The sequence below is a fragment of the Mus musculus genome, chromosome 17 (assembly GCF_000001635.26).
Source record: "Mus musculus strain C57BL/6J chromosome 17, GRCm38.p6 C57BL/6J".
Taxonomy (NCBI): Eukaryota; Metazoa; Chordata; class Mammalia; order Rodentia; family Muridae; genus Mus; species Mus musculus.
Genome location: NC_000083.6, coordinates 46,214,165 through 46,241,567, shown reverse-complemented (window position 1 = coordinate 46,241,567; position 27,403 = coordinate 46,214,165). Strand labels below are relative to the sequence as shown.

Sequence of the window (27,403 nt, the reverse complement as noted above, 5' to 3'; positions counted from 1 at the left end):
TCCTTCTACTCACCAGCGCCTCGTATATCTGGAAGGCCAAGTGGACCAGGGAAGCCATGCACCCATCGTGCTGCCCGTGCATCTGCAGTCCTTTCAGCACACTGGTGAAAAGCCAAGTGACAGCGTCTGCGAGCAGGGTCCCAGACATCACCTGGGAAGACAGCTGTACTCAGGAGCCCAGCCGCCAGTCCTCTCACTTGCTCCCTCCACACTAGCCTAACTTCCCCCTTCTGAGAGGCCAGGAGAGGCCTGGTTACGATGGAGTCTGAGTCAGCGGGGCAAGCCTTTATTGTAATACCCGCTCTGGGTCTGACCTGTGCTCTCTGCCATGATTTACCGTCATGGACGGAAACCCTGATACCCCCAGTTCAGCTAGTCTCTGTTAGATGAACAGCGTCATAGTAGTACAAAAGTAACTGACAGGATCTCAGCTACTAAGAAGACTAAGGCAGGCTGGCAAGGTCAAGGCTCACCTGGGGATGGAGTAGAGAGCTCAGGGCTAGCTTGGGAAACTTGGTCAGACCTGTCTGTCCCTCAAAATAGAAAGGGCATGGGACTTAGGGCTGCAGCTCAGTTAGTGCTTGCCTAGCGTGCTTGTTGCCTGAGGTCCATCCGCCAACCCCCACAAAGAAATAAGGTGCAAACCTGTTTGAGGAGGGGCCAGCAGAGCTGTGTGGTAGCCCTCTGGCAAGACAGTGTGTCCTTCCAGGTCAGAGAATTAAATGCTGTGATTAGCAGTGCTGTGCAGACATCCTGTGCAGGAAAGAAGGAAGATAGTGATGGGAATGAATGCACCACCTCTGACTGCCTCATGTACCAACTCAGCTCTTTAGTTCCAGCAGCCAACTTGGGCTGTATAGTGAGTTCCAGGCCAGACAGGGCAAGACTTTTCTTAAAAAAAAAAACAAAAAAGTGAGTTCCAGGACAGCCAGGGCTATACAGAGAAACCCTGTCTCAAAAAACCAAGAAAAAAAAAAAAACAAAAAACAAAAAAATGAGCCGGGCATGGTGGCACACGCCTTTAATTCCAGCACTCGGGAGGCAGAGGCAGGAGGATTTCTGAGTTCGAGGCCAGTCTGGTCTACAAAGTGAGTCCAGGACAGGCAGGGCTATACAGAGAAGCCCTGTCTCGGAAAAAAACAAAACAAAAAAAACCCCCAAAAAACAACAAAACGGATGTGGGAGGGGAAGGTTGGGAGAAATAGCTGTATGCGGGACAGACAAAAACTCAGGCCTACAGAGGCCAAATACAAGGACTCTGCAGCTATGTTTGTGCATTTACTGAGAGCAAGGAGAGCAGGAACTGGATGAGGAGAGTGGTACCCACCTCGTGCTTCATGAGGCATTTGCCCAGGTCTGTGAGCTCCACCACAGACGAGGGGGCTACTTCAGTGGCCATCATCTCTTCATCTGTAAACAATGCAGAACATTAAGCACCACCCCCCCTTTTTCAGCAGAGGAATACCTGCACTGAAGGTCCTGGCTAGCTGGTAATGAGCAGAGCTACACAGCCCTCTACCCGCCAAGGCTGTCAACGCCTTGAGCGACACACCTAGATATAGATATGGATGATGCCCGGAGCACTACAGGAGCCTCTGGGTGATGAGTGGCTGAGGACACTAGGGCATGTCACTCTCGAGTGCTCATGCTGCCAGGCGTGGACCCTGTTACCAGAGGTCAGAAGGAGTAGCAGAGCTGCCTTATGACAGCCTACAGCAGGGGGACAGGCAAGGAAGAAACAGTGCAGGGGGCTGAACTAAAAGCATTGCCGAGGAAGAGATGACAGGTGCTTGGGGATGTGGTGTTTGCAGACTGGACATGCAGACCTCTCAGAGGAGATAACACTGGAGCAGAGAGCAGATGAGCGAGCAGAGGGTCATGTCACGGCAGAAGAAAACTACTTGGACAGAGGAAACGGCAAGTGGGGCAGCACGAGACTGTGTAGATGGATCCCGTCTCTCTGAGGGCTGAGCCACAGCTCACTCACTCACCATCTCCATCTGCAGTGGGAGCGGCTGTGTGGTCGGCAGTCTTCTTCGACACACAGCAAGCCACTAGGAGAAAGCAGTTACTAGGCTAGGAGAAGGTCCTAGCTACCCACCCAACAACAGCTGCCTCTCACCAACTGATCTCAGGCCACTGCGGTGGCAGTGGCCAGATGAAAGCTAGTGGGAAGATACTGTTCACAGAATAAAGTCAGCTTCACCAATAGGAGGTGGTATTCTGAGGACCCCAACCAGACTGTGGGTCCCTTCTTCAGTCAGTTAGCTAGGGGGACATTACAGACTCCTGAGAATAAATGACCCGGGAAGGTCATTGATACATTCCCAACCACTTTGGACTGACAATAAATGACTAGTATTAAATTTGTCAACATTTCTGAACATAGCAATTTATGTCCATGTCTAAGAATTCACCCTTTTCCTCTCTTTATCAACCTAGAAACTTGTTGCCAACATTAATTCCAATTCTCATTTTGGATCCCTCTCCTATTTGGTGCCTGCAGTTGTGTCTGGGTGGTGCCTTGACACCCTCAGGTGGCCGAGTGTGCGGCTCCCCAGGTCCACACAAGTCACTTACTGATTAGGTCCATGGCTTCTCGGGTGAGCATCCTCACCAGCTGTTCCTCGAGCATTTCCTGAGACTCGGGGTTGTCCTCTGCAATCTCATCTTCTCCACTGCAGAACCGAGAACCAGGGGACACATTCCATGGGAGAGCAAAAGCGCCAAGGATGAGGAGAGTGGTGACCCGAACCTGTCCGTCCGTCGTCGTCCCCCCCCCCCCCCCCCGCTTCCTCGAGGCCATTTCTCTCCCTAGGTCTGAGTTCTGAAGGTGTTATCAGGGATCAACAGCAGTCCACTGAAGGACATTGTCTCTTGCGACTCTGCTTGGTTGGAATAATGAGGGCTCAGGATCAACATCCAGCCTAGGGAAGGGGACAGGGCCCACAAAAGGCTGGATTCCTTATCAGGCCGCTCACTGGTAACAGCCTGTCCAGACAAAGTGCCTCCCATCTAAGCTGGAAATGGTTCTAAACCCCTGCTATGTAGCTCTTGGACAGTCAGAGCCCTGCCCGCCCCTCTCTCTTTCCCCACCTGAAGCTGGCTGCTGGCTCACCCACCACCCACCAGGGAGGACATTCCTTACCACAGGATGCTCCTCTGGTTGATGACATGCCACTTCTGAGAGAGCCTCTGGGGAGACAAGACAAGGGCTGGAGTGCTGAGAGGCTGCAGGACGTGGTGTTGAGGACTACTACCAATTTTCTTACTCTGTCGCAGCTTCCTTAGTGCTGGGATTATAGCTACTAATGTGCACTTTAGGCAGAATTAATTAACCAGAAAAAACTCCCTACATCAACCTAAAGACATTTTCTGAACTGTAAACTAAATTGTATCAAGGCCCAAATATGAAAAATGGAATCTAAGCTGGGCAGCAGTGGCACATGCCTTTAATCCCAGCATTTGGGAGGCAGAGGCAGGTGGGATTTCTGAGTTCGAGGTCAGCCTGGTCTACAAAGTGAGTTCCAGGACAGCCCGGGCTATACAGAAAACGCTGACTCAAAAAAACAAAACAAAACAAAACAAAACAACCAACCAAACAAACAAACAAAAGATTCTAAAATAGGAACTTTAATTAATGTTGGCACTAACTTTTGATTTGGTCAAAACAGGAAAAAGAGCAATGTTGGACACAGACATCAATTTTCTATGCTCAGAAGTGTTGATGACGTCAGTACTTGATTATTAATTGCCAATCCAAGGGATTCAGGGATGTGTCAGTGACCTTCTTCTAAAGTCTCCCTAGCCTTGACAGACCAAACACAGTGAAAAGAAGGCCGGGTTTCTGTAACCTTACTCTGCTGATTGACAAGGGCAGCATGCCAGCAATCTCTGATAAAACAGATTAACACTACTGAGAAGTTCTGGGTCTCTCTGGAAACATCTGATCTCCGTTGAGGTGACTACTGCCTCATCCCACAGCTGTGAACAGACCCAGGGAAGAGTCCCTTGATCGTCTCTCCTCACAGGAAGACAGAAGCATAATTTGCACTTGAAGGCACCCATGGCAGCGAGGATGCTTAGTCCTTTGGGGGCTGCTCAGTGCACAGCAGCACATCTGTTCGGGTAGTGTCTCACAGCCAGCACTCCAGTCAGGGCTGGGAGAGCACTTTCTGGAGCTTCGTAGAAGACTCCAGAGTGGTCATGCACCTTTGTGTGTGTGCATTCAGTGTGTGGGGATGTTCTGTGTGACGCGAGTGCACACGTGTGTTGAGGCTGAAGACAGATATCAACTATCTTCCTTTATCAGTCTTCACCAAGTTTTTTGAATCACCCTGGACCTGGAGCTTATCAATTAGCACAAGTCTGTTGGGCAAAAGAGCTCCTGTACTGAGGTTATAGATGTGTGACGTCACAGCTGGCTTCCATGTGTCTTTTGGAGACCTACATTCATGTCATTATCCTTGTGGGCTCTTTATAGACTGAGCCATCTTCCCAGCCTGGAGTATGTGTTTAAGAGTGAGTTCTCTTTGCCCCTTCCCCTCCCTCACTTACCATGTGGAGGTAGGTGAAGAGAGGTCCAAGGATGGGAGATATCAGGGTTTCATAGTGTTCTGAGGGGCAGAAGAGCACGAGGGGCTTCACGAAGACACGTGCTACCCTGAGTTAAGGAGGTTCAGCACCAGAGCAGTCTCTCTAGTCACCAGGCTGCGCTACTGGGCAGTCTACTACAGGGTGTTCAGGACACCAAGAATGTCCTATGTTAATAGGAAAACCCCCTCGTGCTTGTCCAAGAATCCCAAGCTGCACAAATGCTAAATTCTTTCTTGTTTCAGCTTAACGGTCTTTTCTGTTAGTTGTACAACCCAGGCAGGGGCTGCTGAAGAGGAGAAGACTTAAAGACATCCTACACAAAAGGCTCTGAGAGATGAAGAAATCTTGAGTGTTCTTGTTAAAAGGAAGCACATAGCTGGTTGTACCAGCCTTCATCTGTAGCTCCAGCTTCCCAGGAGGCTGAGGAAGGCCGTCACCTGAGCCCAGGATCTCCAGGGCAGCCCGGAGAACAGTGAGATTGTCACTCAAAACAAAATAAATCCAGGAGTGGTAGCACCCAACACACAGCAGGCAGAGGCCACAGAGAGATCCTGTCTCAAACCCCAAAATAAGTAAATAAAACCCCCAGCTGGTGCTGTATGCACAGAATCCAGCATTTAGGAAGTTAAGGTAGGAGGGCAGCATGTGTAGGGCTAGCCTAGATTATCTATAGAGAGTTCCTGGCAAACACAAACCAACCAAAAGGAAGCACTAAACAAACTGTAGATAAGGAAATCACCTTCTTTACATTTCTAAGAAGTAGGAAGACAATCATAACTCTCTCCAGAGAGGAGCTCTGAGGCTTTGTAAGAGAACCCCCTCCCTTCCTGTTCTCCCTATCTTACCCTTTCTGCTGGAGTGGGGTCCTGCTGCACTGACGCCCACCATCCCACAGGTTAGGTCTCCCCCCTCTCACTCCTGTCTCTAGTTTTCTGGCCTTCTGGGTTATTCGGGGCCATTTCAAGGATATGAAGCATAGATCTAAGCCGGAAGTCAGGAATATTGTTCAAGTTGACGAAAGCTGATCCAAGGAGCTGGGAAGCAAGGTCCTCCACAGTGTAGAAATCTTGCTGCATGGAAGGGCCTGCCTTCCCTAGGATATGGTAACTGTAAGGCAGAGTCACTGGGGTTAATGCTAATACTAACATGGAAGGCTGCAGCTCAGTGAGGTGTGCACGTGCTGAGCTCACTAAGCTGGACAACCAGGACAGGACCTGCCGAGTCGCCTCCCGCTGACCCCGGAGACAGGGGTGAGGAGCACTGAGGTCAGAGCAGAGGCAATCACTTCTCACACCAGCACTGACACAGCACTCACACCAGCACTGACACCAGCACTGACACCAGCACTGACACAGCACTCACACCAGCACTGACACCAGCACTGACACAGCACTCACACCAGCACTGACACCAGCACTGACACAGCACTGACACAGCACTGACACCAGCACTGACACCAGCACTGACACAGCACTCACACCAGCACTCACACCAGCACTGACACAGCACTCACACCAGCACTCACACCAGCACTGACACCAGCACTGACACAGCACTCACACCAGCACTGACACCAGCACTGACACCAGCACTGACACAGCACTGACACCAGCACTGACACCAGCACTGACACAGCACTCACACCAGCACTCACACCAGCACTCACACCAGCACTGACACAGCACTCACACCAGCACTGACACCAGCACTGACACCAGCACTGACACCAGCACTGACACAGCACTGACACAGTACTCACACAACACTCACACCAGCACTCACACCAGCACTGACACAGCACTGACACCAGCACTGACACCAGCACTGACACAGCACTCACACCAGCACTCACACCAGCACTGACACCAGCACTGACACCAGCACTGACACCAGCACTGACACAGCACTGACACCAGCACTGACACAGCACTCACACCAGCACTGACACCAGCACTGACACCAGCACTGACACCAGCACTGACACAGCACTCACACCAGCACTCACACCAGCACTGACACCAGCACTGACACCAGCACTGACACAGCACTCACACCAGCACTGACACAGCACTCACACCAGCACTCACACCAGCAATCACACCAGCACTGACACAGCACTGACACCAGCACTGACACCAGCACTGACACCAGCACTGACACAGCACTCACACCAGCACTCACACCAGCACTGACACAGCAGGCACAAACTTCAAGTTACAGCCAGGATGGAGGTGACTATGAAAATCAAGGTGCAATGCGGGACAACAGGTTGCTCCCTTAGAAGGAACACTACCACCAACTTCCCTTCTAACGCTTGTCGCACGGCCCCTCTACACTAGGATCCTCGGTTAAGTCTCTGTGAAGCACCCCTACAACATGACTGTTCTAGTGTGGGAGCATGGGCAGCGTGCTGCGCCTTTACCAGTTTTCATAGAGAATGCCAAAGAACCGCTGCATCCTCTCCAGAGTGGTTCTATAGACAGGGTGGTCGTTGAATTCCAAGAGAGGCTGAGGTAATCCTACAAACAAAACATGGGTTGAGAACACGCTTTTCTCAAAGAGCCAACACCCATGAGCAGGCAGATATGTCTGTGAACACGTGTACTATACCACAAAGCAGGTGGTCATATATTCTAGTCGGTAGAGTACTAAAACCATTGTGAAGTTGTCACACCTTTCTCCCCTCCCATCTCTCCGCAAATGGGTACAAGACCCATGGCACATGCTAGTTAAGCTACATCCAACTCAGTATCTCCCCTGCACCTGGCATAGTTAGCTTTCATTAGTCCTTCAAGAAGGAACTTCCCAGATAAACAGGTTAGGCCACCAAATTGACACTCTCTCAAGGACCTACCTCTTTCCTTCATAGCAGATACCACATTTAAGAAAAGTTTGCCATTTCTGTCTTTCTCAAAGGTAAAAATGAGTGATTCTATCAGGGTAAACATTGATAGACAGAGTTCTCCCACCCAGCACTATCTGCACACTAACTAAAGAAGAGGTCTCTAGGGGAAGCCCCTGCGAAGACTCGCTAGGTCCACTGAAGGAGCTGGACGGAGCTCTCCCGGACCGAGGAGGAGCTCCACAGAGCACTTCCTGACACCCGCTCATGGGAGAGCAGGAGGAACCTGAGAAGAGCTGAAGCCTTCTTACCTAATATTGCCGTTTTTTCAGATTCAACTATATCCAGAGCCTTGGTGAAAGGTTCTGCCATTTTCGTTAGCATTTCCGGTGTATATAAAGTATTGTGAGTTCTGAAAGAAATAAGGATGTTATGTAAACATCTGGCTAGTCTTTCATATATCTCTCTGAGACCGACCCCTGTGCTCCCAACTAACATTATAAACTCCCCGGCTCACCAAGCAGACTAGTACCAGGGTCTGTTACTAGTGCCCTGTCTAGAACACAGACAGCTGACCCTATTTCTCCGGGAAAAGTAATCTAGGCTCTCAGAAAAATAAAGACCAAACTGCACTCAGCACAATTTACAGTATTTTGCTTTCTGAAACAAAATTCTCTCTGAACTTTGGGATGGTGGTAATACTATAAAATAATGTCTGATATAATTACTTGAATGAATTTAAACTTGACTCTAAGCAAATGAGCCATAATTTCTCTCCCCCCTCTTTTTTTTTTAAAGAAGAGGAGGTTTTGGGGCTGTCTCGCTAGTTCAGTGGTTAAAAACACTGGCTGTTCTTCCAGAGGACCTGGGTCCACTTCCTAGCACCCACATGGCAGCTCACAACTGTCTGTGACTCCAGTTCCAGGGGATCTGACAATTTCACACAGGTATACATGCAGTAAAAACACCAATGCACAAAAAAAAGGACAAGGTCTTGAACTTGTAGACCAAACTGGCCGTGACCCCACAGATACCAGCCTGACTAGTATTAAAGGCATGTGAAACAAGCCCATTTGTTTTGGGTTTTTCTGAGACAATATTTTGTGCCCAAGAGTCTCCTGCTTTAGCCCCAAGTGATCTGATTATATGTGCTGGAAATGGCTTTGCAGTATACCTGCCTGCTGTTTTTACTTTTAATTAAATGTGATCATAAAAACAAACAAACAAACAAATACCCTAGGCTGGGTATGGTGACGGTTGGGAAGTAGACGGTCACAGTGAGTTAAAGACCAGCCTGGGTGCTCACTTCGGCAGCACATATACTAAAATTGGAACAATACAGAGAAGATTAGCATGGCCCCTGTGCAAGGATGACACACAAATTCGTGAAGCGTTCCATATTTTTAGGAAGACCAACGTGTGGATACTTCATTCCTCCCTAGAATACGGAATAAAATATCCATGGAAGGAGTTGCAGAGACAAAGTTTGGAGCTAAGACAAAAGGATGGACCATCCAGAGACTGCCCCACCCAGGAGTCTACCCCATAATCAGCCACCAAACGCAGACACTACTGCATATGCCAGCAAGATTTTGCTGAAAAGATTCTGATATAGCTGTCTCCTGTGAGGCTAGGCCAGTGCCTGGCAAATACAGAAGTGGATGTTCACAGTCATCTATAGGATGGAACACAGGGCTCCCAATATAGGAGCTAGAGAAAGTTCTCAAGAGCTGAAGGGGTCTGCAACCTTATAGGTGGGACAAAAATATGAACTAATCAGTACCCCCAGAGCTCATGTCTTTAGCTGCATATGTAGCAGAAGATGGCCTAGTCTGCTATCATTGAGAAGAGAGGCCCCTTGGTCTAGCAAACTTTACATGCCCCAGTACAGGGGAACGCCAAGGCCAAGAAGTGGGAGTAAGTGGGTAGGGGAGCAGGGAGGGGGGAGGGTATAGAGGACTTTTGGGATAGCATTTGAAGTGTAAATGAAGAAAATATCTAATAAAAAAAAGTGGGGGGAAAAAAACAGAATAAATTGACCTCTGTGACAATAACACAAAGTAATAAATGTCTGTAAACATGCAAAAAAAACCAAAAACAAAAAAACCCAAAAAACCAACCAAACAAACAAACAAAAAACCAGCCTGGATTACCAAGAATAAAATCTACTAGCCCAAAACATAATTAAAAACAGAAAAGGGGAGATGGCTTAGAGAGCAAAATGCTTGCTATGCCAGCAGTGCTGAGTGTACAGAAATAGACACAATCAAGGATTCTCTGGTCAGCCAGTCTCGCCAAACTTCCAGGTGTAGGTTCAAGTCGAAGACTGTGTCTCAAATAATAAGGCAGAGAATTAACAATGGAGATACCCTGACATCCGTCTCTGGCTTCTGCATGCACCCCTTGTCAGTGCACCCCCGCCCCCAATCTCGCCAAGGGCTGGCGGTACACTGCTTCAAAAGCAACAAAAAGAAAGAACCAAAAACTTTCCATCATTCCTGTATGCCGTTGCTGGGAGCATGCTCATTACAGCCACATCTGAAAGCTGCCCTAGCCAGGAAAACTTTCGGATGTGGCTGTAATGAGCATGCCTACAACTCAGGATTTCTACCCTCCCGTGTATAACCAACAAGAATATGCAAATATCTTACAAGTACACTTTCAAGATCCTGAGAGTAGCTTATTATTAAATTTACTGTATGCGTGTTATCAAAATTCTGTCCAAAAGCCCACCAGGATCAATAAGAAACAGCACAGCCACATAGCAGGACACCACATAGACGGGAAGAAGAAACAGACCCAGCTACACATAACTCATGGCTCCCACACCATGATGTTGAGCAATAGAAGTCAGAGACCAAGGACTGCACGTTTTTTAAATGTTTCACTTCTATAGTTTAAAAGTATCAACAAGCCTAGCCTGAGCACCTCTCATGTGAGCAGGTCAGTTCCTGTGACCTAGGGTGACGCTGCTGACTCTTCCATGTGTACATGAAACTCCCAGGTAGCTTGTTAACATTTACAGTCTGCAGTGCGTCCCTAATTCTGCTTTTTGAGCAAGGGCTCAGGTAGCTGCTGATGCCACAGGTCTCACAGTGAAGGCTGCACAAACTGAGGTGACAGACATCCTGCTCTCCTCTGGCTTGCTGAGCCATCGGATGCTTGGCCTACATGAGTTCAGTCATTGGTGAGAAATTCTACTAGTGCACATGGACACCATCTGGAGAAACACTACTACAGAAACCAACTGTCCCGCTCCCAACAAGCCGTTTCCTTCCTACTAAAAATTTAGACAAAATAACCTTAAAAGTAGGTATAAGCTGTAAGGAAATAAGAGAGGGCTGGGATGTACCTCAGTGGTACACTGTGGCCTCGGATGCACAAGGCCCATGTCAGTCTCCAGCAAACCAACAATAAAAAACTGCGCACACCTTTAATCCCAGCACTGGGGAGGCAGAGGCAGGCCGATCTTGAGTTTGAGGCCAGCCTGGTCTACAGAGTGAGTTCCACGATAGTCAAGGTTACAGAGAGGCCCTGTCTTGAAAACTAAAACAGGATACTACAACACTGTTATGCCTATGGAGAGAGCACACCTCACACAGGGAGGCCAACTGTCCTTAGAAAGATGAGCCTCCCTCTCAAAAGAGTCAGGACCTAATCCCACACCACCAGTGCAATGAGAAAGAGAAGATTAGAAACTTTTGAGATTCTTAAGGCTAAAATAAGGACAAAGACTATCTCTGACTCACCTTACAAGGGCAAGCAAATTGTCGAGAAGTCTGAGGATCTGCTCTGTGCAGGGGTTACGGAAGATGGGATTTCCACTGGGTGTGTAGCCCACCACAAAGCCCCCAGCTTTGGCTTCTTCTAGGTCGGAAGGCCAGCTAGTGCGTCTCATAACCCCCAGGATGCTGTACACACAAAAGCTCATCTAGAGAGAAGAAGGAAAAACACAGCCGGGATAAGGGGAGAGCACTGAGACACACATGCAGGGGGACAGCGCAGTGTCACCGACAGAGACGGGGAAGAAGCCTGTGTCTCCCACCCCAGCGAGACCTCAGTCCTTGTCCTTATGGTCCAGTCCAAGGGAGGTCTTCTCACTGCCGTTTCTCAGGACCCGTGGGAGGAAGCTCTGGAAGCTCCCTTCTCATTAGCATGTCTTTCCAGGGGTTTAATGACCCTGGGGTAGGGGTGGTTTGGATGAGCTCCACCACCAAGTATTTAAACTGCCATTTTTTTTTTTACCTGACCCTCCATCCAGGACTCCACAGCCTGCATCCTAACCCCCAACCCCTCATGCCAGGCTGGTCATGTGTCTTTCACCGTAGTGGCTTATCTGAGCACCGGTGCACTGGAAGGCCTCAGGGTCTCAAGATTTGGCCATCACCTAGGACTTCACATGCCAGCGAGCAATAGCAGGGGGGACTCACCCTGCCACCAAGTCTGACCTACTTCCTCATTACACCTCCAGTCTTCCGAGCTACTTAGGGATCCTTAAAGCCAAAATAATGACTTCATAGAAAAGACCATCTGCTCTGTTGTGAGAACTAACTCAAGAATTCAAGACTAAAGAAGAAAAGAAAGGAGAAGCTTAGGGCAGGAGAGACTCTTGGGTCTCTCAGCAGTACAGACAAAACAAATCTGAGAAACTTGATCAATGAAACACCCTAACTCCTGCCCGTGGCCAGTGAAACTTCCCATTCCCAGGAGAGTCTTACTCGTGCACGGTTCAAGCCACATGGATCCTCCACAGCTGGGTCACAGCTTTTCAGATCAGCACCCACATAGGCAATGAAGGAGTCAATATCTGACAGCGCTCTGAAGGGAGGGGAGGAAGAAAAGTTCTATCATGATCTTTGTTTAGACAGAGATTTACTTTCTTTTCAGCTAAGTGTATGTGCATGTCTGTGTGGGGTATGTATATGAGTACAGGTGACCTCAGAGGCCAAAAGAGACCATGGGTCCCCTGGAGCTTGTTACAAGCGGCTGTGAGCAAGTCAGCCTGGTGTTGGGCACTAACTCTGGTTGTCTGAAAAAGCAGTAAGCTTTATTAACCACTAAGCCATCCCTCCAAGCCCCTACCGTCATGATTAAAAAAAAAGAAAATGGGGGGAATGTGTGCTTGCATCTATGTATGTCTGTACACCACACAGCGCACAGTTCTTAGTTCCTCAGGGACCAAAAGAGGGCTCTGGATTCCTTGGGGCTGGAGTTACAAATGGTAGTGAGCTACAATGTAGGTGCTTGGAACTAGATGAACCTGGGCCTCTACAAGAGCAGTAAATGCTCTTTTATCAGCAGAGACATCTCTCCAGCCCTCCAAATTTTGTTTGCTCCTACGAGGCAGGGTTTGGTTGACTGGGAACTCAGAGACTGGTGTATGCCTCTGATGGCAAAGGATGGTGCCACTGTAGCTTCTTTGAATCATGCCCTTAAGGACTGACAGTCTCCACAAGAGCTAACAGCAGACCAAGGAAGCATTATTATCACAGAGGAAGAGGGCAAGGAGGAGTAGGAGTTCAAGGTCACCCTTGGCTACAGGGTTACCTAGAGGCCAATTGGGTTACAGTAGATCAAGTCTCAAGAAACTATATTAAAAAGAGTATTTGACCCCAAACAGTAGCATTTTTGCTTTTGTTGTTTTGTTTGGTTTTTGAAACAAGGTCTCACTATGTAGCTCTGGCTGTCCTAGAACTCATAGAGAGATCCATCTACCTCTGCCTCCTGAGTGCTAAGATTAAAGGTATTTGCCACTGAGCCCAGCCCAAACAGCAGTTGTTACAGTGAGAGTTTAATCACACAAATTATAAGCTGTCATTTGAAAGTTTATGTTAACATTCCCACTCCCAAATATCACTGTGTATTTTACAAATTAAAACAGTGACGAGACAAACAGGTTCTCTACCATGTGGACACCACCGAAACAAGATCCACAAATCCCACTGTGATCCTTCCTAGCTCCTCTCATCCCTCTAAAGGTGAGGCTGGACTGCAAAAGTGCCATGGCGTTGTGTTCCCTATGACCAGTCCTTGTACACCTCCGTCGAGTAGGGCAACATTTTCTGGGGTGAGATTACGTCACTGATCTACCAGCACAACCCCACATTCTCACACCCATCTGCATCTTGACACAGCTCTGGAAACACACCAGTTCTACTCAAGTGCTGTCACACAGTCAGTGGTCCCCAAATCGCCTATACCTGCACATTTCTTCAGAAAGCCAGATGTTGACCACCGGTGCCATCAGCTCCTCTAGGAATAACTTCTGCCGCTCATAATCCTTGAATTGGTTGCTAACGAGAACCAGAGCTTCCATGAGGGCGCACTTCTCCATCTGGGTCAGGAGGAGCTCATTGGAGAGGAGTTGCTTCACGTGGCTATAAAGCATGTCAAAATTGGGCTGCACAGCACAGAGAAAAAAGGCTGACTTTCAGAGAGCTGAACCAGTCAAGGACGCCAGAAAATCAAGACAGTCTAGGGGAGATTAGGCCTATGGGCCACAATGTAATAACTCTGTCCTAATGTCTGTCCTTGTCTGAATAGCATGGGACCAAGTAGGGTGCAGTTCTGTCTGGTGCTTTTCTACACTGTTGTTACAGTCCATTCACCAAGATCAATTTCAAAGGAGCCTTTTAATGCGAACTAATGTGAACTTTTAAAAGAACCCCCCCCCCCCCAAAATAGCTGGCATGTGCATCTGGCTTCTCTAAAAAAATCAGACAACCATTTGCAATAGGAGTTGAAAACATTTCATTCACACAGAAAAGAGCCATTTATCTTGAGGGGCAAATTAAGTCACATTTTAAGCTGTATCACTAGGTCAGTTCTCAACCCATGGGTCCCCCACGACCCCTTTGGGGGTGTATATCAGATATCCTGCGTGTCAGATATCTGCATTACAACTCTATCAGTAGAAAAATTACAGGCATGAAGTAGTAGCAATAATTTTATGGTTTGGAGTCACCAGAAAGTGGAAAACTGTATTAAAAGGTTGCAGCATTAGGAAGGTAGAGAAGCACTGCTCTACATAAGAAGAGGAAGAACAGACCCACTCAAGAAAGCTATCTACAGAAGAGTAGTCACACAAGGCTCTGGGGACTCAGCCGGGTCCAGCAACTTACCAGAACAAGGTCTGGGTAGTCCCGACACATCTTGTTGATGGAGGAACAAGCATGTCTCCTTACATTCCTGACTGCCCGAGTCCTGGGGGCCTGCAGAGAAACATTCCCCAAACTCAGAGACATTGTAAATACTGCTCACTAGTGCAGCTGAAGACCATGTGACAGTCAGCCTATTCAGAGCCCATGTCTGTAGTTCTAAGGGTAAAATGAATCGGGGTTCACAGTCTCCATAAACCTGTGTTCAGATCTGCCCTAGGATGCTCCAGAGGAAACCACCTATGCCCATCTGCTTTGCCAGCCCTTCCTTCCATACACACAAAAGTCCAGACTAAGTATGGGTGTAAGGTACTCATACGTAGCATATGAAAAGTTAGAACTAGGACAGGTTAAATGAATGGTCTCAGCTTTGCACGGCAGCTCTTGCCTGTGATGCTAGCCCTGGGAGTGGGGGTGGGGGTTGTGATAGGAAGGCAGAATTTAAGGCTAGCCTGAGGTACATAGTCAGACCCTGTTTCAAACAGGACCCCAAACACAATAGAGAAAAATGGTCTTACCTTACTTTCCCCAACAGATTCAAAAGTAACAAATGAAAAGAGCTGAAAGGAGAGGAAAAACAACAGTTACTCCCTGTCTCTAGGTGACCAGGAGCTCCAGCCAGCCCTGCAAGCATAGTCTAGGTATCCACACGCTGGCAGCACAAGTGGGGAGGAAGGCCACCGGTGTTACCAGTCATAATCCGCTTTCTCAGATGGCTATAGGAGCCTCGAGAGCCCTAACTTTACAGAGAAAGCGGTGGGGATTACTAGAGTGATCAGTCTATGCCATCGCCTGCAGCCCAGCTGAGGACAACTCTGCTCTGCACGAGTCTCTCTGTACCCGGCCCCTCTGCACTGGCCCAAGGGGCAATTCAAGAAACCCATTGGACCTTTTCTAAGGCCTAGTGAGCTTCTGTTGTGCGCAGCACAATCTTCACTTCTCTGGCAGCCCTTTCTTTTGGGATAGGCATGGTGGGGCTTCTTGCCTCTGTCATGCCCCTTCACTGATGTTGATGGATTCCTGGCTAGAGCCAGATACCTCCAAGTGTATATACAGATCCTATTTTCCATGGCTAAATGTATGGTCCTTTTATAAAAAAATGTATTTAATCATTTTATGTACATGAGTGTTCTGCCTGCATGTATACCAACATCACATGCGTTCCTGGCGACTGAGGAGACTAAAAGAAGGGTGTCAGATTCTTTGGAACTGTTGGCTGTGAGAAACCATATGGGTCCTGGGAACTGAACTCTGGCTCTTGGCAAGAAAAGCAAGTGTTCTAACCATCTCTCCAGCCCCACTACCCTTTTAGTATTGAGATGACGCCTAAATGTTATCTCAGCACTCTCTCAAGTCTAGACATTTAATGTCCTATCATCGATATTGAGAGCTATCTGAACTGTAATGTTCTACATGGACTTCAGATGCAATGGGGGCTCTTACCATGCACTGATTCACAAATCAGAAATCCAAAAAATTATCCATGCTCTCTGACTCCAATTCCTATCACCAACCGCGTGGCATACTTAGGAACCTTCTTTAGCTTTCATTTCTGTTTCCTAGCACACAAGTGTATTTATTCATGCAATTCCATATGGGTAGGTAAAATGTCTGTTTATGTGCCTTTTTGCCACAGTGGTACCGAACACTAAGCACAGTGTCTGATCTATAGTACGTACCAAGTAAATCACCTAATACAAGAAAATATGCCTGCCTCTTGACCAGTTTATAACAGATACTTTCAACAGTTATAAAAATTGACTCATATTTTAAGATAAAGTTTGTAAAGGTGGGCTTATACCTTAGAGAAGACCTGGGGCAAGAACGCAGGCTTGTATGTGACAAATGGGAAGAGCGCTGAGACATTAGTGAGGACGCAGGACAGGACGAGGGGATCCTTGATTTCAAAGTTCAACACCAGCTGCAGCAGCTCTATCCCATCACTAACCGGGAGCTCCTGCCAGACAGAAACAACAGCAAGTCAACAGGGCTGCAGCTCAACAACTACTACTGCATTTGGTTTGCATTGGAGGTTATAAAAAATAACAGTTAGCACACGTAACTGCACAAAGTGCATGTTTGTACAAGCAGAAGCTGTGTGTTTCTGGGATGTGAAGTCAGAGCTTCGTGCACACTAGGAAAGTGCTCACCACTGGCTACGTCTCAGCTTTGTCCTTATCCCCACAACTTTGTATCCTGAGACTGTTTTTAAGTTTGCCCAGGCTGGCCCTGAGCTCAGTCTAGAGCCCAATATAACTTTGAACATGGAGTCCTGCTTCAGGCTCCCAGGTCCTTAGGACTAGAAGCTTCATGCACTACAACGCCCAGCTTATACACTGCTTTTGAATCATTAAAATCTAAACCACTTCATTAAAAGTTTCAATATGCACCACAACACGAATATAGAATTTTTTTAAAAAAGTTTCCATTTTTCTACTACAGATACATAGAGCTAGATTCCTTAGCTGGAGAGCACCTCTATTTTAGGACCCAAAAGGCAGAGGCAGTAGGACTGCCACAAGTTCAAGGCTAGCCAAGCTATACAGCAAGGCTCTGTCTCAAGTAAATAAGTATATTTTCAATTAGTTAGTTCATCTGAATAAGAGATTTTGAGGAAATGGCTAAATTTGTGGTGTTAAAAGTTATATATTTCCTTTAAGATTTATTTTATGCCAGGCAGTGGTGGTGCACACCTTTAATCCCAGCACTTGGGAGGCAGAGGTAGGCAGATTTCTGAGTTTGAGGCCAGCCTGGTCAACAACAAAAAAGATTTATTTTATTATCTTTGTGTGTGTGTGTGTGTGTGTGTATACTTATGCACGTTCTAAAGCACGAGTGCACATATGTGTACAAATAAATGCCTGCCATAGTACCAGTGTCCTAAAAGGCCTGAGGTGTCAGATACCCTGGAGTTGAAGTTATAAGCAGTTGAGAGCCTGTAACCAACAGGACACAACTCAGGTCCTTGGAAAGAACACAAAGTACTGTACAGCACTGAACCATCTCTCCATCCCAAATCATGCACCTTCCAATGTCACACCATATTTCATCTCCTTTTTCTTTTGAGATAGGGCCCTGGTGTGTATGTAGCACATGTTGGCCTCAAAACAGTTGTTCTTCTACCTTTTGGGGAATTATTTAACAAGCTTTGTCTACAGCTAGATTACACTGCTTTATAATGCTGTGAGCTCTTTGATTTACTACCAAGGGAAGCATATTGATCTTCATCGTCCCAATATGGCACATTCCCCCAAACAATGTCATCATCAGGTCATCGCTGCAGCTACTGAAGCATGGTCTTCCTCGACATCCTCTGTTTCTCCTAGACTACAAACAAGTCGAGCTAATGCTACAATGGAGAGGATAAACAAGCTCCCAGCCTTTCTAGTCAAAGAATCTCTTGGTCAAATTCTTCCACTGAAAGCAAATTAAAAAACAGAAGCTGAGATGCTTCTATTTACAATGGAGGAAGAAAATGGGCAGTCTGCAAACCGTCAGACCAGGCAGCATGGCCAGAGGTGGGCTGTAGCCTGTTGCCTGCACAGCCCTGGACACAAATACACGAAGCTTCATGAAGAAAGTAAAGTACCCCTATCACATACACTCTCATCAAAGATCCATTTTTCAGGATTAGACATGTTGCCCAGGGCAGGGGCTATTGCTTAAGAAGAGGTGCTCGTCTGCCATGTGCAAGGTCCTGGATTCAATTGTCAGCAATAAAGTGAGAAGAAAAGGGCCCATTATAAAAACCTAGCCACAACCAGCAGGCACCTGCCCTTGATTTATCAGTTATTATTCAGGGGATGACAGTGGCCATACAACATGAATATTATGTGTCACCTGCCATAACTGAGAGAGATGCTTTACAAAGAGTACCTCTTAATGAGATCCAAGCCCAAGCTCTCGTCACTTGTCTCACTACAGATTTAACCTCCATGTGCCTCCTATGTACTACCGGGCCCAACTGACCATTCCCTCAAAATGGACACAAAACGACGAAGGGCTGAGAGTCACAGGTCTGAGTTCGAGTCTCAGCTCTCCCATTTATTACATGTTTGAACTGGAGCCTTACTATCTGAGTCTGATTTCTCATTTATAAGATGCACGCCCCTAAGTCTCTCTATCCAACCACAATTTACAAAAGGTCAACGTCACTCAGCGAGCATGGGAAAGTTACTTACTTCTTTGTCTAGTGTTCGAAACATCTGGTTGATCACACTTTCCAAAAAAAAAGTCATAGCTTCCCACTGCACATATGAAGGTGAGAAGATGGAGCAGAAGCCTCCCTCTCCAGTTCCAGCTGTAGAACATGCTTTTGAAACACACATGCAAATACTCATCAGTATGGTAGGATAGCAGAAGACACAAAGCCACAGCCGGAGTCTCGAAGACCACGTGGTAATTTGGAGGTACAGGAGCAGGTGATCTAACAGCCCCGACACAGAAGGCTGACCAGGTTGCTGCTCTGCTTCCACCTCTCTGTGAACCACCTGAGTTCACTTCCAGTCAGTGCTTGAGAATATACACGGAAGGAAACTGTATGGCTTACTAGGCATTTGAAAAATAAGAATTGCTCCCCTCCTTAAGTGAAATCTAGGAGATCTCAAAACATTAAGATATTTGAGATCATAAGGAACTGTTCCACGGTAGGGCTGTTGCTCAGCACTGGCCTCAGTGCTGAGCATTCATTTACAAGGTCCTGTGTGGATCCCCTGGGGGTGGGCATGGCAACACCACACTCAACAGCTGACGGATGAGGACACTTACATCTGAGACCAGGCCAGCCTGGGATAGACAGCCTGTTACACACACACACACACACACACACACACACACACACACACACACACACAAGGGAATTCTTAAGTTACAAGGTGCTGGTTTACATCCAATAGCCTCACAGCAATTCTCAGGGCTACATCTAGAGAAGTGATCTAGGGTCTAAATTAATAAACATCACCAGACTCTCCCCCTCCAAAGAAGCCACAGACAGATGCTAATAGGCTAATTTATAGCGATGTAAAGTGCTGCCATTCACTAGTTTTGCCCTGTAGAAGTTCAGGGGGGTTTCCTCAGTCAAGTGACCAGACCTTGAGAGTTGATTTATACTCCCAAGTGAATGTTACATCTCATCATTTAAATCCTCAGGGCCCTTGGGATGGCCATGACTGTGGCATGTCTTGTCCTAGTTAAATCATCCCTCCTGCCTGGTTAACCCTGCCCACTAAGCACAACACGCAAGACAGAGTAAGACAGAGATAAGGCAGACCGACAAATTTAACTGCCTGAAGCACTTGCATAGAGGTAGGAATTTTGGTTTTATGTAAAATGAGACTGTCCAAAGGCTCTGAGGTGTTTGATGTGGCAAGTCTTTGAACTGTTCCAGCCATGCCTAACCAGAGATTCCTTCTGAATCTATATACTGGCACTTGTTTAAAGCAAAAGTTAGTTCTAGACATGCAGTAATAAAAGACAAAAAGCAAAAACTAACAGTTCACAGGTCCAGTGTCAATAGAAGCTGACAGCTGATACTTGAGCCATTCTGCCGCCATCTGGAAGCTAGTCTTAGGATCCAGTCGACACACACACCTCACCACCTCTCCATGCTGGGCTCGGGAGGCTGACAAGAGAAGGGCATGAATCAACACCTAGACATGAACTCAAGCTACCATGCTGGGGCCCGGGTCGTACACTCCTGTTCTAGATCACAGTGGCTCATTATAGCTTTGTTGAATTAATGTATCCAAAAACCTTAAAAAATTACCTCTAAAAATGTCTTACCAGCTAGATCCTGCAAGCAGGAAACTAACATTGATTTGCCATGTCTATGAAAGTAGGAAGCCGATAGATAGGGCCATGAGGGGTGTGGCTGCTGTGAGAAGAGCACAGCTCCTCACAAGGTTCAACATGCCATAGTGGTGGAAAGGAGAAATAAAATTCATGGGCTTAGAATCCACCACGCGGAAATGTGCTACCAGAAGTACCCTTCTGCAATAAAAACCTGGAAATTAAGAGAATTGCTCTCCAGGTCTGAGGACTGCTAATAAGTCTCAGGCATCACACCCAGGATTACAGCATTGGATGCCACTCAGAGTGCTAGGAGGAAGTTTCAGCCACTTACAGTTGAAGAAAGCATTGAAGTCCTCATCACTATCGAAATCAAATCGGGAATATTCACAGCTGGGGCTATCTGTTTTAGAAGGAAAGCCCATCTGGGAAGAGAAAGACAATCAGTGGGGACAGGGATAAGGACAGGCCGCTGAAGAGAGGACGCAGCTGAAGCCCAGGAGGAGGTAAGGCGCAGGAGACCACTCAGGACAGTGGGTGTAGTCTGGCTCCCCAGTGCCAGTGCTCTCACAGAAAGCTGATATGGTTTCTAGATTCCTCAGTAACTTCCAGTGTCCATTTAGGGTCCGAGTATGAACACGCCCCCCACCCCCCAAAGGTACTAATTTCATATGGGATAAGATGAGGGACCGGAAATTGCTTATTTCATTATGTTCTGAGCAAGAGAGGCTGAATATCATGGCTCACACCTACAGTCCCAGAATTTGAGAAAAGAGGCAAAAGAGCACTCTCACTCTAAGTTCAAGGTGAGCTTTGTCTACATAGAGCTTCTGGGCCAGCCTGCGTTACAGTAAGGCCCAGCCTAAACCAACCAAAACCAAAGCAGAAAGACCAAAACCAAAACCAAATAAAAAAAAAGAAGAAGAAAAAGAAGGGAGAGGGAAGAAGAGGGAGAGGGAGAGGGAGAAGGCAAGAGAGAGAGAGAAAGAGGGAGAGGGGAAATAAAAAGGTATTGTAACACCATAACAAAGTTAGAACCCAGTATGTGTTAAATAAATTCTTGAGGAAACAAGAGTCCTGTTGTCTGGCTTTGTACCTTACAATGAAGGGCTGGGGTATGTTTGTATGTATGTGTGTGTGCATCTTGCCTAGTACACACAAAACCCAGAGGAAAGGGGATGGTGGAGAAGGGAGGGGAGCAGAGGGGAGGGAAAAGGAAGGGAGGGAAGAGCAACAAAAACCAAAACCAAAGGTTCTGGCAGCTCAGCTCTCCCAGATCTGAGACTTTGACACAAGCTTATGAAGAGGTGTCTGCAGAGTGAGCCCTCCCTGAGCCACACTCCAATGTGCAGCCCCACTGCCCGTGACGTTCTGAAACAATCCTTAGATATTACTGCATCTTAGAGTCTACCCAATCCCACCCTCGCACATCTGCAAACACTGCTATTCCTGCTGCTACCTCCTAAGCAGCATGAGCTCTTTCCCTAGCTCCTCGCTCCACACTTCATATTTCAGTGTTCTAAATTGTGGATGAACAGGTGTAACAACCACTCTGAGCTGTCCTCTTCCTCAGGAGGAGAATTCTCTGAGAGGAGTTTAGGAGAATCCACAGTGCCAGCTTCACACCCTCTTACCAGCACTCTGCACACTTAGGACTTCCATGGCTTACCTTGACCAAGTTTGTCATAGAAGCACGAAGATATTTTGGTATTACTGCTAACAGTGCCGGATCACGGGACAGAACTTCATGCCTGAAGAGGGCTCCCCACGTCATATGGGTTGAAGAGCGTAAAAACTAAACCAAAACAAAAACCTACACGTCAGCTTAAGGATTTAGATATTACTTAAGCAAGACTGTCACTCAGCCTAGCAGTTATCAACAATAATTCTCCATAGGAAGACATCACTACATTTTGAAACAACTGCAGCACACCAGGAATGGATGACTACCTATGGCATGTCAGTAAGAGAGTTGTAAGCCCTGGAGTGTGGTCAGGACACCTCTCAACTCTAGAGATTAGAAAGAGAACTAGAATCACAAAGTGATAAGAAAAATATTGAATTGAATGCAATTATATCAAAGTAACAAAATTTACTAAACTTTTAAATTTAAATATTTTTCTTGTTCAAATCATCTGGGACACACAGCCCATTGTATGGAGCACAATCAGAAAGCCATGTGTTGGGAAAAGCTGCTGACCAAGACAGTGAAGTGCTGGTGAAACAGACCCAATATTCTCTCTTTTAGAATATGCTTGTTTATTTATTATCTGTGTCCCAACCAGAAGTCAGAGGTCATGTGCTCGCTCTCAGAAATTGGTTCTCTCTCCTATCACCACAGGCCCAGGGATTCACATAGATTGCCAGGCTTGCACCACAGGCGCCTTGTCCTCATTAAGCCTTCCCACTAGGTCCCTGGCAATTCTAAAGGAATCCTCCAGTCATTCCTTAGGCTCAGTGAAGTGACATTTAGACATAAGTAGAAAATTCTCCAGGCTGTAATGTGTGACTTGGGTTGACCATCCTAATATTAGTAAGTTATTTGTATAAAGCTTACCTGACTTGGATGGGTTGTGAAAGCAAGAAAAGATTCCAGGTACATTCCAAAGTTTATAGGTGTTTGTATGTTAGCATCTAAGGCCTAAAGAAGAAAAAAAGACCACATTAGTTACCATGGAAGCAGCTGAAGAGGTGGTGGGGGTAGGGAGAATGAGTGATAATAAACAGGAAACAGAGATGACATTTAAGACTCAATGTGTTCATCCATCTGGCCTTGATCCACCACTGTTATTACAAAACTAGGAAAGCTGAGGCAGAAGCATGCTAAGTTTAAGAATAAGCTACAAAGAGATACTGACTCAAAAATTAAAAGTGCCGGACGGTGGTGGTGCACGCCTTTAATCCCAGCACTCGGGAGGCAGAGGCAGGCAGATTTCTGAGTTTGAGGCCAGCCTGGTCTACAAAGTGAGTTCCAGGACAGCCAGGGCTATACAGAGAAACCCTGTCTCGAAAAAACCAAAAAACCAAAAACCAAAAAAATTCAAAGCAAAGGTTATAAGGAAACATTACTTCATCAGACCTGCTGTATTTATATTTTTGTGACTCAATCTATTAAACACCATTTCAATCCAGGTGTGGTCACACACACTTTTAATCCCAGTTCTTGGGAGACAGTGGCAGGTGGATCTGAGTTTGATGCCAATCATGTTTACATAGTGAGAGCCAGGACTAGAACTACATAGTGAGATTGTGTGTCAAGGAAGGAAGGAAGGAAGGAAGGAAGGAAGGAAGGAAGGAAGGAAGGAAGGAAGGAAGGAAGGGCCAACAACAACCCACCTATGCACCCATATACATTTTTTTTTCCTGACGATGACTTAACCTATGGAATCATATGAACAAACCAGCAGAACGGTGCCTCCCCAGCTCCCATCAGCGCAGTGCAAAGTGCTAACACAACTGCTACGTGAACAACTCCCCAATGCTCTCCAGAGCACACTTGCTCACCAGCAGTGCACATAGCAGATTTCCCAGTGCACATAACACCTGACAAAGTCTCTTCAGGAAGAGGTAGTGTTTTTCGACCAAGCCTCCTCCATCTGCAGTCCTGTTTGAGGAAGAGAACTGTGATTAGGTTGTAGAGTCCATCAACAGAAGCAAGAAGTCTTCCACCTGTAAGTTCTACTGCCCTTGCCTCACCAATACAATCAAAAAACAAGTACCAGGTCAGCCCAGGCAAAGGCAGATCTTTGTGAGTTCAAGGTCAGCTTGGACTACACAGTGAGTTCAAGGACAGCCAGGGTTATCAAGAAAAACTGTCTCAAGCAAACAAACAAAAAACTCACCAAGCCAGGGATGTAGGTTTGCTTTTAACCCCAGCAGATGGGAGCTTAGCTTGATCTACATAACTAGTTCCAGGTCACCAGGGATACAAAATGAGACTCTGTTTCAAATTCCTAGGACCCACAGGGTGTTTGGAGAAAACTAGTTCCCTCAAGTTGTCCTCTGACATACTATGATATGTCCATGTGTCTACTTAGTGCAAATACAAAGATATAATCAAAAAATATAACTAAATGTAATTAAAAATATTTTGGTCCTGCACGGTGGTGCACATCTTTAACCCTAGCAGAGGCAGGCATTTCTCGGGGTTTGTGGCTATCCTGGTCTATGTATTGAGTTCTAGGCTAGGGCTATATAGTGCGACCCTGTCTCAAAAACAAAAACACCCAGGCAGTAGTGGCACACACCTTTAATAAGACAAAATAAAAACTGTCTCCACTTTCCTAAGATACTGAGTTTAGATCTAAAATTCACCAGAATCCAATAGCTCTTCTAAACAAAACAAAAATGAAAACAAAAAACCCTAAATTTTAATTTTTTTGGTGGTGCAAAAAAGTGGCCCGAGACAAGTAAGATTATTCTCACTAACAACCATGAGTAACAGTAACAGTTCATGTGAAATGCAGATGCAGTAGTTGAGACCTGGAGGCAGGAGAGAATGAGAAGACATGAGACTCAGGAGATACCAGAGACCAGAGGGACACAGACAACAATGTGGCGCCCGCCCTGGTGACTTTCTGCTCTGTTGGGCATGAAACATCACCAAGACACGATGAATCCATTTTTGAATCATGCTTATTTTTCTGTCCTGACATTATCATTGTAGATGTTTTTAAGATAGGGCTCCTGGGGCTGGAGAGATGGCTCAGCAGTTAAGAGCATTGACTGCTCTTCCAGAGGTCCTGAGTTCAATTCCCAGCAACCACATAGTGGCTCATGGTCATGTACAATAGGATCTGATGCCATCTTCTGGTGTGTCTGAAGAAAGAGAGTTATAGCGCACTCACATACATAGAATAAATGTTTAAAAAAGATATATAGTCTCAATAAAAATTAATGAAAGAAATAAAAGCATCCTGCAGGAATAGGTAAGCTGATCAGAGGCAGTGTTTTCTCAGCATGCATGAAGCTTGCCATTCAATCCTTTGCACAAATAAACAGAAACACCCACGGAAACTCACGGCTAGGGCAGGGAGAGCACCAATAGTCTGTCCTGGTGTGAGGACCTGAATTTGGATCTTGAACACCTCTGTAAGAGCTGGGTGTGTGTCTGTAACCCTAGTTCACGGGGTGAAAACAGGCAGATTCTAGAACTTACTGGCCAGCTAGTCTAGCCAATCTTCAGTAAGAGGATAGCTCAAATGAACAAGGTGCATAGCAATAGAGAAACCACACACACACACACACACACACACACACACACACACACACACAGACACACACACACACACACACTATACAATGGACAACAAACAAACCAACAAACAAACAAAAACAAACCAAAGCCCACACCATCCTTCCCGCGAGGCAGACTCACTGTGCGGCCGAGAGAATATAATGCATGGCGACATCTCCAAACAGGATCATCAAGCGCTTCCGGTCCTCCAGCTTGCCCTGGACCCAGTGTCAGGAAAACAGGGTCATCCAAGAAAACCAATAGAAAATCCTCATAGTCCTATTATCTTCTATACCTCTGTACTGGCTAGTTTTGTGTCAACTTGACACAGCTGGAGTTATCACAGAGAAAGGAGCTTCAGTTGAGGAAATACCTCCATGAGATCCAACTGTAAGGCATTTTCTCAATTAGTGATCAAGGGGGAAAGGCCCCTTGTGGGTGGGACCATCTCTGGGCTGGTAGTCTTGGGTTCTATAAGAGAGCAGGCTGAGCAAGACGGGGGGAGGCAAGCCAATAAAGAACATCCCTCCATGGCCTCTGCTTCAGCTCCTGCTCTGCTTGAGTTCCAGTCCTGACTTCCTTGGTGATGAACAGCAATGTGGAAATGTAAGCCGAATAAACCCTTTCCTCCCCAACTTGCTTCTTGGTCATGATGTTTGCGCAGGAATAGAAGCCCTGACTAAGACAACCTCTAACTGACACTCTAGAGAGCTTTAAACTTTAATCATACTTTAGTATAAGATGGCAAGAAGCATGGCTATTCCAAGTGCCAGTGCAGTAAGCCTAGCACACGTCTATACACTACGCTAACTTTTGTCTAAAGGGGTTAAAGCAGTAAGCTGTGCTCAAGGATAAAACCACAAATTTTAATCGCAATGAAACACACAGCTGAAGGGGAACACCAAGGACAGACGGGTTTAATGTATAGTGGTTTGAATGAGAACCTACTCCACCCGCTCAGGTACCTGAGCAAGTGGTCCCCAGTTGGTGGCGCTGATTGGGGAAGGTGTGGAATCTTTAAGAGGTGCAGTTTTGATGTACAAAGTATCAAGTATGGGGGTGGGGGCCTCTTCTAGCTTCTCCTCTTGGCTTCCTGCTCCTGTCAGCACGCCTGCTGCCAGGATGGGCTCGAATCCGTTTCCCCCTCCACAGGCACTTGTGGGCACTAATGCGAAGTGCTTACTCACTTTTCTGCTGACTGCAATGAGCAGACACTCGGCGGCTCCCAACTGCAGCTCCTGCTCATTGAGAAGCAGGCACAGAGTCTCCACGAGTTTACAGTTCTCGGCAGTGATATGGTTCAAAGATACCCAGTCAATGTAGCCGGCTAGAGTGTTCAGGGCCGCCACGCTTACTCGACAGTTGGCTTGAGCCTGTGTGAAATCACTGTTGATTATCAGGTACTGACAACTAAGGCTTCATGTAAACCAATAGCTTCAAGTTCTAAAATAAAGGTAATTAGTCAACAAAACTATTTTTCTGTAATAACTACTGACAGGGAGCTTAAATTTTTTTCATGAGATGCAACCATCTCTTAGCATGCTGAGCCCTGGCGAGTGAGACCATACTGGCAAGGACGGCCACTCATCTTCTTTCAAGAATTCCTATCGATCATCCTCCCCTCTCCCAGAAGAGAAGGAACAGAAAAAACCCCACCCAAGTCGGAGGCCGTGAGCCCATGTCTCCATACCCGAGCATTTAAGAAGTTCCCTTCAGTTCCACAGTGTGCTTACCTCTGCCTCCTGAGATGAATCTGTCTTCTGGAAGAAAAGAACAAAGAACCCA

The 27,403-nt window shown here is 46.7% G+C and overlaps 1 protein-coding gene and 2 non-coding genes across 3 annotated transcripts in view; 1 reads left to right on the top strand and 2 right to left on the bottom strand.

Annotated features, from left to right (window-relative positions):
- The window catches only part of Xpo5 (exportin 5), a 40,788-nt gene that overhangs the window by 2,031 nt on the left and 11,354 nt on the right, over positions 1-27,403 (bottom strand). Inside the window, exons 6-30 of the mRNA NM_028198.3 lie at positions 27,352-27,378; positions 26,806-26,991; positions 25,760-25,836; positions 23,887-23,986; positions 22,940-23,023; positions 22,052-22,177; positions 20,717-20,807; positions 20,087-20,215; positions 18,777-18,907; positions 16,397-16,552; positions 15,114-15,155; positions 14,560-14,649; positions 13,639-13,838; positions 12,157-12,256; positions 11,188-11,369; positions 7,750-7,850; positions 7,019-7,115; positions 5,567-5,703; positions 4,558-4,655; positions 3,149-3,195; positions 2,581-2,678; positions 1,992-2,054; positions 1,328-1,410; positions 646-753; positions 14-151 (exon numbers count right to left, since the gene is read on the bottom strand). Coding sequence (NP_082474.1) covers positions 14-151; positions 646-753; positions 1,328-1,410; positions 1,992-2,054; positions 2,581-2,678; positions 3,149-3,195; positions 4,558-4,655; positions 5,567-5,703; positions 7,019-7,115; positions 7,750-7,850; positions 11,188-11,369; positions 12,157-12,256; positions 13,639-13,838; positions 14,560-14,649; positions 15,114-15,155; positions 16,397-16,552; positions 18,777-18,907; positions 20,087-20,215; positions 20,717-20,807; positions 22,052-22,177; positions 22,940-23,023; positions 23,887-23,986; positions 25,760-25,836; positions 26,806-26,991; positions 27,352-27,378 — 2,691 coding nt within the window. The remainder of the gene's footprint in view (positions 1-13; positions 152-645; positions 754-1,327; positions 1,411-1,991; positions 2,055-2,580; positions 2,679-3,148; positions 3,196-4,557; positions 4,656-5,566; positions 5,704-7,018; positions 7,116-7,749; positions 7,851-11,187; positions 11,370-12,156; positions 12,257-13,638; positions 13,839-14,559; positions 14,650-15,113; positions 15,156-16,396; positions 16,553-18,776; positions 18,908-20,086; positions 20,216-20,716; positions 20,808-22,051; positions 22,178-22,939; positions 23,024-23,886; positions 23,987-25,759; positions 25,837-26,805; positions 26,992-27,351; positions 27,379-27,403) is intronic.
- Gm22474 lies at positions 8,737-8,843 on the top strand. The gene has a single exon (XR_003952463.1). It is a non-coding gene; the product is annotated as a U6 spliceosomal RNA (small nuclear RNA).
- On the bottom strand, positions 9,949-10,037 carry Mir693 (microRNA 693). The gene has a single exon (NR_030466.1). It is a non-coding gene; the product is annotated as a microRNA 693 (primary transcript).